The sequence below is a fragment of the Chelonoidis abingdonii genome, chromosome 14, assembly GCF_003597395.2.
Source record: "Chelonoidis abingdonii isolate Lonesome George chromosome 14, CheloAbing_2.0, whole genome shotgun sequence".
Taxonomy (NCBI): Eukaryota; Metazoa; Chordata; order Testudines; family Testudinidae; genus Chelonoidis; species Chelonoidis abingdonii.
The window spans coordinates 37,637,988-37,648,378 of record NC_133782.1 but is presented as its reverse complement, the minus strand read 5'-3'; the positions used below and the strand labels follow the sequence as shown (position 1 = coordinate 37,648,378).

Sequence of the window (10,391 nt, the reverse complement as noted above, 5' to 3'; positions counted from 1 at the left end):
GATTTTTTTGGTTGCCCCACTGGTCTGTTCTGCTCCTTCCCGTCCTCCTCCTCCTCGGTGGGTCCCAGGGCCGGGCCAGGCCCCCCAGCTCCCCACGTCGCTGTGGGACACCAGACCCGCCGCTCCGGCGCACGTGGAAGACGTCAACGCAGCCCCCGGAGTAGGCGTCGCGGTGGGTGGCATGGCCACGGCGCAGCGGCCAGGGGTAGGCGGCGGCAGGCGGCATGTCGGGGCAGTAGGCCCCATCCAGCAGCCCCATAGGCCGTAGGGCGAGCCCGAGCCCACGGCCACACGTCCAGGGGCAGGCGGGTGCCGTCACTGTAGACATACCAGAGGCCAGGCCGCGCGGTCCCAGCCGCAGAGCGCACAGCCACGCACAGCCGCGCCCCCGCGTGCCCGCAGCCGCACCCGCCACAGCGCCGCCGCCTCGGCCACACTCGGCTCCCCGCCCGTGCTCCTTGCGCCGGCAGGGCAGCTGGCAGCGCAGGGCTCGCAGCCACAGCGGCGCAGTCGGCCGAGGTCCCTGAGGTGGTGGCCAGCAGCCGGGCGTGGACGGCCAAGCACCTTGGGGAGGCTGGGCAAGGCCACGTAGGTGCTGCAGGACGAGCGGGTGTCGGCTGCTGCCACCACGCCCTGGGCCAGCCGGAAGGCCAGCGTGGTAGTGCCGTGGGGCAAGGGGCAGGGGGTGCTGGCAGGTGCCGGGCAGGGGGGTGGCAGGGGCCACGGGGGTGGCGGGGAGCGGAGCCGGCAGCGCAGCAAGTCTTGCAGAGCCATGGGGCGCCCGGAAGAGTGGGGCAGGGAGGCAGGGGACCAGGAGATATAGGAGGCGGGGGAAGGGCAGCAGCGCTGGGGGGGAGAGATCCCCCCTGTGAGTCTCTGATTCCCCCCCAGACGCTGCCTTGTCAGCTCCCGTCACCCTCCATTGCTCAGCCTGGCGTCCCCCCACCCCCCACGCTGCGTCCCCTGCCTGGAGCAGGGGGTGGGGAGAGACACAGGGGATGTGTCAGGTAACAGCACCAGATGTCTGCCAGGACCCCTCGCCCCACACGTGCCAGGGCCGGGGGCTGCAGCAAAATGGGGGTGTCTCCTCCCACACGCTGAGACGGGGTTCCTCGCGGGCACCATGCTCCAGAGGTGAGAGGCACCAGCCAGCTGGCACTGACAGGGGCGTAGCGCACACACTGGGGGTGGGGGGGGGTGTTGCATATGCACAAGGTCCTTTGGACTTGCACAAGGATTTTTGCACGGTTCCAGGTGGCTTTGCACACCCAAGGCATTTGGCAGGTCGGGGGGCACTGACACACCTGCCATCTGCTTTCCACGTTCCCAGGGTACTTGGCACACTCAAAGGCATACGGCCAGGCGCAAGGGCTCTGTACAAACGGACTGAGGAGGCACACAGAGGAACTGTACATGCGGCGTGGCTTTGCACACTCAGAGGATGTTGCACACTCATAGGGCATTATGCACATGCATGGGGGGGCTGGTGTGTTTTGATCTGCACAAGGGGCAACTTGCACACAGGGGAGCCTGTGAGGGAGGCTGAACCTGCACAGGGGGCCACTGGCTGCCATGCAAAGGGGGCTGACCAGGCCCCAGGTGTTTTGCACACTCGCGTCGAGATTGCACACACGCCAACGGGCAGGGAGCTGCCCTTACACACCAGACATTTGCCCGCACATCAGGGGCAGCTGATGCCAGCACAGGGCTGTTGCACCAAAGCTACCCAGAGGATTCCGGGGACCCGGGGTCTTTGGCAGTGGGGGGCCCCCACTTCAGCGGTAATTCAGCGGTAGGGAGCCCTTCCGTTCCGGGACCCACCGCCAAAGTGCCCCGAAGACCCATGGCGGGGGCTCCCCACCGCCGAATTACCGCCAAAGCGGGACCCAGCTGCACTTCAGCAGCAGGTCCCGCTTCGGCAGTAATTTGCAGGCAGGGGGTCCTTCTGGCCTGGAGTGGAAGGACCTCTCACTGGCAAAGACTGGGAGCTAAGGTAGCTCCCGGAGCCCGGGCCCCGCGAGAGTTTTCCGGGGCCCCCGGCGCGAGTGAAGGACCCCGCTCCAGGGGCTCCAAAAAACTCTCATGGAGGCCTCTGCGGGGCCCGGGGCACATTGCCCTTCTCCCCCCCCCCGAGTGGCCCTGTGCTGCACCCCCATCTCTCCACGAAGGGTTGAGGAAGTTGCATGCTCTCGGGGGGAGGGGAGTTGCACACAGAGCCAGTAGCTTGCACGTTCACGGGGCATTTGCAGCTCCCAAGGGGATCTGCACATTGCAAAGGAATTTGCACGCCCAGCAAGGGATTTGCATGCACACAGAGGGGTATGCACGCCCATGGGGCTTGCATTCTCTGCCAAAGGTGTTGTGCAAAGAGGGGGTTGCACACACACAAAGGGATTGCACGCACCCATTTGCAACAGGGGCTTGCACACTCAAGGGGGCTTGCGTACTCATTTGGCAAGTTGCATGCTCCCAAATGATTTCCACACTCACAAAGGGGGATTTGCACAGTCCTGGGGGGTTGCATGCTAGCATGATGGAATGCACAAACACGGCAAAGGGGGGTTGTGCACAGGCAAAGGGGGAGTTGCACACTCACACAGGGGCTTTGCACGTGGAGGGGTCTCACACTGGCTCCCCACTGACCGTGCTCAAGTGAGTGTGCAGGAGGTTTGCACTAGTGTGTCAGGTGTCTGTTTTTTGACAGGAACACCTACTGATTGAGCCGCTAAGAGCCTGGCTGGCGTAGCAGCGCCCAGCCCACACACCCATCGCTCCCAGCCTGGAGCACGCGCTGGAGGACGGGCGGCGCGCGCAGCTCCAGCCCGCGCCCTTTCCAGGGCGTCATGCCACTAGTAAAGATGGCCGCCCCGCCCCATGTGTTAGATGGGAGCGAAGATAGATTGCCCATAACCAAGATGGCCGCCACGCAGACCTTTACGCCGCCGAACTCCATGAGTGACCTAGCTAGTGAAGCCTGCGCGCCTTCACGGCGCCTGCGCTGCCCACACCGAACATGGCCGCCGAGGATATCGGCCAAGGCGCAGCCAAGTCACGCTGTGCCCTCACCCAAGATGGTGCCCATGCGCCATACATCTGATAAGAGGTGAAGTCACAGAACCCTTCCGTCCAATATGGCGGTGACGGCGCCGCCGAGTCACGCTGTGCCCTCACCCAATATGGCGTCCGGCCTTACATATAGGACAGGGCGAGGCCACGCCCCCATCCTGCCCTCACCCAAGATGGCGCTGGCCAGCCTGCTGCCGCCGGAGCTGCCCGTCAACCGGCCCGGCTTCTTCGGGCTGGCGGGACGCTGCGAGCTCCAGGCCCCGGACTCCGCGCCCCGGGCCCCCGGCTTGCACGCCCGCCCTGGGGGCTCCCGGCCGGCGGGGGACGCCGGGATCGAGCTGCTGCACGGGACCACCACGCTGGCCTTCAAGTGGGCGGGGCGGAGAGGGAGGGAGGGAGACCCTCTAGGGGCGGGGCCAAGACAGGGGCGGTGCTAGGGAGAGACGCCCCCCAGGGGTGGGGCTAGAGGAGAGCCCCCTTGGTGGGAGAAGGTCAGGGCGGGGCTAGAGTTGGCGACCCCCATAGGAGGCGGGGCTGGGACAGACTCCTGTGGGGGAATTAGGGGCACCCCCGCACGTGTGCAGCCACAGGCTCCTCTGCAGCGGAGTCCGCGGGGGGGGGCAAAGTGATTGGGGGGCTGGCCTCTGTCCGTCGGAGCGGAGGCTGCAGGAGTGGGGCTGCCAACTCGGGGGGGGGCTGTGCCCCAGCTCGGTGCCCCCTGAGCCCCCTCCCCCAGTTCCAGGGGGCGTGGTGGTGGCAGTGGGGGCACTGTGCTCGGGGGCCACGTACCCCCAGCTCGGCCCCCTGAGCCCCCTCCCCCAGTTCCAGGGGGGCGTGGTGATGGCATGGGGGGCACTGTGCTCGGGGGACGTACCCAGCTCCAGTGCCTTGTGACCCCCCCCTCCCCAGTTCCAGGGGCGTGGTGGTGGCAGTGGGGGGCACTGTGCTTTGGGGGGACGTACCCCAGCTCCGGTGCCCTGGATATCCCCTCCCCAGTCTCCAGGGAGGCGTGGTGATGGCAGTGGGGGCACTGTGTTCTGGGGGCTGTGCCCAGCTGGTGCCTTGTGGCCCCCCCCTTCCCAGTTCCAGGAGGCGTGGTGATGGCAGTGGGGGGCACTGTGTTCTGGGGGGCTGTGCCCCCAGCCGGTGCCCCCTGAGCCCCCCTCCCAGTTCCAGGGGCGTGGTGAATGGCAGTGGGGCACTGTGCTCGGGGGGACATACCCCCAGCTCGTGCCCTGTGACCCCCCCCAGTTCCAGGGGGCGTGGTGATGGCAGGGGGGGCACTGTGTTTGGGGGACGTACCCCCCAGCTCGGTGCCTGTGATACCCCCTTCCCCAGTTTCCAGGGGGGCGTGGTCGTGGCGTGGGGGCGACTGTGGGACGTACCCCCAGCTCAGTGCTGTGACCCCTTCCCCAGTCGCCAGGGGGGCGTGGGGTGGCAGTGGGGGGGCAAACTGTGCTCGGGGGACGTACCCCACTCGTGCCCTGTGATACCCCTCCCCCAGTTCCAGGGGGCGTGGTGGTGGCAGTGGGGGGCGCTTAGTGCTCGGGGGGGACGTACCCCCAGCTCGGTGCCCTTGTACCCGCCCCCTTCCTCGTTGCAGGGGGCTGGTGTGGCAGTGGACCCCCGGGCCACGCCGGATCTCCTACGTGGCCTCGCAGACGGTGAAGAGGTGATTGAGATCAACCCTACTGCTGGCCCTCGCGGCGGCGCCGACGGACTGCAGCTCCTGGGGGCGGCGTCTGGCCGCAGTGCCGCACTACCAGCTGCGCAACAAGGAGCGCGTCCCGGGCCGCCGCCTCCTGCTGGCCAACATGGTCTATCAGTACAAGGGGCTGGGGCTCCACAATGGGCACCATGATCGCGGCTGGACAAGCGGGCCAGGTGAGGGCACCCGGGCCCACAGAGCACCCCCCCTCCCTGTTCTCCCCAGCCCCCCCGGGGGACCCAGAGGACCCAGCCCCCCCTGGTCTGCAGCCCCCCCCAGGGGCCCCAGAGACCCAGCCCCTCCCTGTGTCCCCCGCCCCCCCGGGGGACCCAGAGCACCCAGCCCCCTCCTGTGGTCCTCCCCAGCCCTCCCCCCCGGGGACCCCAGAGCACCCAGCCCCCTCTCTGTGTCTCCCAGCCCCCCCCGGGGACCCCCAGAGCACCCAGCCCCCTCCTGTGGTCCCCCACCCCCCCCCGGGGACCCCAGAGCACCAGCCCCCTACCCGTGTCTCCCAGCCCCCCCCCGGGGGACCCCAGAGCACCCAGCCCTCTCTGTGTCTCCCCTAGGCCCTCCCCACCGGGACTCCCAGCAGAACACCTATGCTTTATCTCCCTCCTTCCGTGGGGACCCCAGAGCCACTAACCCCTCCCTGTGTCTCCCCAGCCCTCCGTGTTCGCCCAGCCCCTCCCCACCCTGGGGGGCCCTAGAGCACCCAGCCCCTCCCTGTGTTCCCTCCCTCCCCAACTCCTTGTCCCTGCATTCACCGGCCCTAACCTTCCCTTGGGACTTGGGGTGATGCCCGTATCTACCCCTTCCAGGGGACCCTCATTGCCACATCCCCTCCCCTTGGGCTGCACTTGGGGGGGAAGGGGGACCCCATCTCTGGGGGGATCCTGCAGTGACCCCCCCTCTCTCCTCAGGCCTGTACTATGTGGACAGCGAGGGGAACCGCCTCTCGGGCACGGCGTTCTCCGTGGGCTCGGGCTCGGTGTACGCCTATGGGGTGCTGGACCGTGGCTACGCGCCCGACATGCCGGCCGAAGAGGCGTACGACCTGGCCCGGCGCGCCATCTACCAGGCCACCTACCGCGACGCCTACTCCGGGGGCGAGGTCAACCTGTACCACGTCCAGCGGGACGGCTGGGTCCGCGTCTCCACCGACGACGTGGCCCAGCTCCACGCCCAGTACCGTGGGGACCCGCAGGGGGACGGGGCCGCCTGAGCGTAAGGGGGCTGGGAGGGGGCCTGCATTGGCCACGGGGGTTCCCCGTAGGTTACAAAGGAAGGGGCGTGGCTGGGCTAAGTGCATGTGGCAGGGGGCATGGCCTATAATGGGGTGGTAGGGCCATGGGGTGGCTGGGGGGCCCATGGCGCGTGGACCCTGCTGGTTCCCTATAAAGCTTGTTTCTGCCCCACAGCTGGAGAGTGTCGTCATTTGTGGGGGGAGAGGCAGTCCTAGGCTGGTCCACCAGTGAGCTCAGCCTGTGCCACCCAGTCCCTGGGCATTAGCCTGCCCTGGCTTGGGGGTGAGCCTGGCTCGGGGAATCCAGGGTTGGGGAGGCTGGGGGCCGGGAGCAGTGCTCTGACCCTGAGTTCTTTGCCCTCCCAGGAAGGCAGGGGGAAGGCACAGGGAACATCACCGATGGGGGCAGTCAGGATCTGCAGTACTACAGGGGTCTGTTTTGGGACCGGCTCTGTTCAATATCTTCCTCAACGACTTAGATGTTGGCATAGAAAGTACGCTTATTAAGTTTGCGGACGATACCAAACTGGGAGGGATGCACTCGCTTTGAGACAGGGTCAAAATTCAAAATGATCTGGACAAACGGAGCAATGTGTCTGCAGGTAACGGTTGGAAGTTCAATAACAGACAAATGCAAAGGGCTCCCTTAAGAAAGAGAACAGTCAAGTTTCACACATACAGACTGTGAAGAGCTGTCTAGGAAGATAATTGGCAGAAAGAGATCTTAGGGTCATAGTGACCACAAGCTAATATAGTCAACAGGGGATACTGTTGCAAAAAAAGCAAACTATCTGGATGCATAACAATTTGTGCTGTAATAGCAAGACACGAGAAGTCATACTTCCGCTCTACTCTGCTGCGCTGGTTATGGGCTCAAACGAGTATTGCGAGTGTCCAGTTCGGCACCGCATTTCAAGACGATGTGATGAATTTGAGAGGGTCCAGAGAAGAGCAACAAGAATATTAAAGTCTGAATACATTACTATGAAGGTAAGGCGAAGAATTGGGGTTGATTAGTTGAAGAGAAGACTGAGAAGGGACCGATAGCAGTTTTCAGGTAAATCTTAAAAGGGTGTCTGCAGAGGAAGGAGAAAACTTGTTCACTTCGCCTCTAATGACAGAACAAGAGCAATGGCTAAACTGCAGCAAGGGAGATCCTAGATGGACATCAGAACAAAGGGAAAAAAGTGTCCTAACGTCAGGTAGTAATAGCAATGGAATAAATTGGCCTAGGGAGGTTGGGAACTCCATCTCGGAGATATTTAAAGTGAGGTTAGATCTAATGTCTATGCGGATGGTCTAGAACATATTGTCCTGCATAGCGCAGGGGACCTGGACCGATGACCTCCGAGCCCTTCAGTCTAGAGCTATAAGTAACCCCCCAGCACCAGTGCCTGTTCTACCGCTGTAACTGCCTGAAGGCTTCCCCGCCAGCGTAAATCCCTACCTGACGCCTGAAGTATTGCAGCACTGGCCACGGGCTGCATGTAATGGCTCGTGCCACGGCTCAGTGCCAGCTGTTGCTGAGCAGAGTCTGCCAGTGGCACCTGTTCGAAGGAAAAACGGCGCGGGGCCAGCCCGATAGGGACCTCACGGGGCATCGGCCACCGAGCGGAATGCGTTTTCTCAGTTCCTGCAGAGCTGGCCAGTAATGCTTACCCCACACTGGGGGGAGGTGTGGAAACTGAGGACGGGTTGGCGCCCGCTTGAATGTGCACATGCGGGACAGCTGGAACATGAGTCCACCGCCTGCAGCGTGTGAATGCAGCAGGTGAGCGATGTCCAGCCTGCGGCGGTGATACAGGTGTACGGACAGCCGGAGAGCGACGTCCAGCCACCGGCAGGTGATGCAGCGGAGCGACGTCCCCACCACTGCTGGGGGCACACACTGTGATGGGTACAGGACCGGAACGACGTCCCAGCCACCGCCTGCAGGGTGATGCAGCCGGTAGCGACTGTCCCAGTGCCACCGGCTGGAGTGTGAATGCAGCGGCAGCGAGTGGCCCGAGCCGGTGCTGTGCGTGTGATTTACAGGCGATGGGTACAGCCAGAGCGAGTGCCCAGCCGGCGCTGGGCGTGGATACAGCATAATGGTACAGAGCTGGAGCGGTACGTGGTCCCAGCCGGCGCTGGGGTGTTCAGTACAGGCCATATGGTACACGAGCGAGTGGGCCCCAGCCAACATCGGACAGACACCAGGCTGCAAAGTGAAATCCTGTCATCATTGATGTACTATCAGTGTGCAAGCGGCACTTTGCTCGAGCCGCTCACTGCGTGTGGGGCCTGGACAAGACACAACCCAGACTGCCCCGGAGTTGACGCACGCATCTGCCTGGATCATGTTCTGCAGAGCTTCACATAACCGCCCTTGGTGCCCTTGCCCTTCGCGCCGGTGCGTGGCATTGGGGGGGTAGTCAGGAGAGGGGGGAGAGAACCAGAGTCTCGCTTCCAAGCTCTGCAACACTATCGTACCTATTCCCTTCCAGAGCCAGGCGAGAAACCAGGAGTCTAGCTCCAGCTCACCCCTGCTGTGAACCAACTAGACCCACTCACCCTGAGCCAGGAGGAATCCAGGATCCTAGCTCCATCCAGCCTTGCGTAACTCACTAGACCCCACTTGCTCCTGAGCCAGGAGAGAACAAGGAGCTCTGGGCTCCCCAAAAGCGCCTGTTGCTGCAAGCGCACATTGATCAACCCCTGTTTGTGGCTGGTCACTTTCGTGGGAGGCAAACCAGGATAAAACCTATCCCTCCCCCACCCCATCTCTGCTCAACCCACTACGCTCCCCTCCACCCTGGCAGGAGATGGTGGGGCGCGTAAGAGAGACCAGGGTCTTATGCCCCAGCACTTCAAGAGGGGGACATGAGCAAACCCGGGAGGGTGGGGAGAGGGAGCAGCCAGGGAGGGAGGGTTGGAGCGGGGGGCGGGACTGGGGGGGGAAGCAGGTTGGGGTGCCCCTGCAGGGCCCCACTGAGGAGTTGGGTTGGAGGGGGTAGGAGCTGAATGGAGGAGCGGTTGGGACTGGGAGCAGCTGGGTCGGGAGCAGGTCAGGTGCCCCTGGCAGGGCCCATCAAGGAATGCAGGGGGAGGCGCGTCTGCATCTGGGGTGTGCATGCTGTGGGCCAGATGTGCAAGTGGAGAAGTGACGGGGGGGGCTGAGAAGTGGGAGCAGCCGGGGAGCAGTGCGTGCTGTGGCCCTCGCAGGCGTGTGCAGCTGGTGAGGGGGGAGTTTTGGGGGGGGGAGTGGGAGCAGCCGGGGGAGCAGTGCGTGCTGTGCTGTGGTGGGCGTGCACGGCTGGGTGGGGCAGGGAGCTGGTGAGCATGTGAGCTGGTGAGGTGGGAGCCGGGGGGGGAGTTTGTGCTGTGGGCAGGCGTGTGCAGCTGGTTGGGGTGGGGAGCTGGGCGGGTGTGTGCAGCTGGTGAGTGAAGGGTGGGAGGGAGTGGGGGAGTATGCTGTGGGCTATGGCAGGCGTGTGCAGATGGGGGCGGGAGCAGGCAGGCGTATGCAGCGTGGTGGAGCGGGGGGGGGGGAGTGGGAGCGGTGCGTGCTGTGAGCGTATGGGCAGCGTGTGCAGATGGGTGGGAGCTGGGTAGGCGTATGCAGCTGTGAGTTGGAGCGGGATGGGGGTGCAGGAGTGGGTGTGGGCTGTGGGCGGCAGTGACGGTGGGGGTGCGGGACTGGGGGGCAGTGCAGCTGGTGAGGTGGGAGCAGGGGAGTGGGAGCAGTGCGTGCTGTGCGCGGCCGTGTGCAGCGGTGGGGGCTGGCGGGCGTGTGCAGCGCCCCGACCAATCAGAGTGTGGGGGGGCAAGTGGCCCACATCCCCCTCGTGCACACACACGAATACAAACATGCCCGCAACTTCCGTATCCTTTACCCGGGCACTGGGGGGCAAGGCCGGCCCAGCACCCAGCTCCCCTGCGCTGCCCGGCTGGGCACACGTGCAGACGGCACCTGGGCAGGGACGTGTGCAATACAGAGGGGCGATAGGTACATGGGAGGCAGCTAGTGGGGGAGGGTGACTGTTGGGTGGGATGGGGCTAGATAGATGCGGAGGAGCTAGAGGGGAAGGGAATAGATGTGGGGGGCTGGACAGGGAGGGGACAGATAGATGTGGGGGCTGGAGGGTAGATAGATATCTCAGGGTGGGGTTGGTTGCACAGCTCTTGGAGATGGGAGACAGAAAGGAGAGAGATGTAACACGCGACAGAGGAGGGGTGGAGAAGGCCTGCGTGGTGGGGGGACGGGGAAGGGATGGAGAAGGCCAATGGGAGGGAGGGTGGAGAACATGGCGGGAGAGGCCGGCATGGAAGGGGGATGGGGAATGGGGGAAGAAGGCCCGGCAGGGAGGGGGGATGGGGAAGGAAGGGGTGGAG

At 64.5% G+C, this 10,391-nt stretch overlaps 2 protein-coding genes across 2 annotated transcripts in view; one reads left to right on the top strand and one right to left on the bottom strand.

The window, feature by feature from the left end:
- Positions 1-774, bottom strand: part of PSMB11 (proteasome subunit beta 11) — a 3,271-nt gene extending 2,497 nt beyond the window's left edge. Inside the window, 8 exon segments of the mRNA XM_075072105.1 lie at positions 21-73; positions 76-259; positions 262-293; positions 296-342; positions 344-444; positions 446-499; positions 501-581; positions 583-774. Coding sequence (XP_074928206.1) covers positions 21-73; positions 76-259; positions 262-293; positions 296-342; positions 344-444; positions 446-499; positions 501-581; positions 583-774 — 744 coding nt within the window.
- Positions 775-3,116: 2,342 nt separating this feature from the next.
- Positions 3,117-6,189, top strand: PSMB5 (proteasome 20S subunit beta 5). The gene is given in 5 exon segments (XM_032803345.1): positions 3,117-3,436; positions 3,729-3,737; positions 3,982-4,009; positions 4,686-4,950; positions 5,695-6,189. Coding segments are annotated over 5 exon segments (909 nt in total). The 5' UTR covers positions 3,117-3,131; the 3' UTR covers positions 5,997-6,189.
- The last annotated feature ends 4,202 nt before the right edge of the window (positions 6,190-10,391 follow it).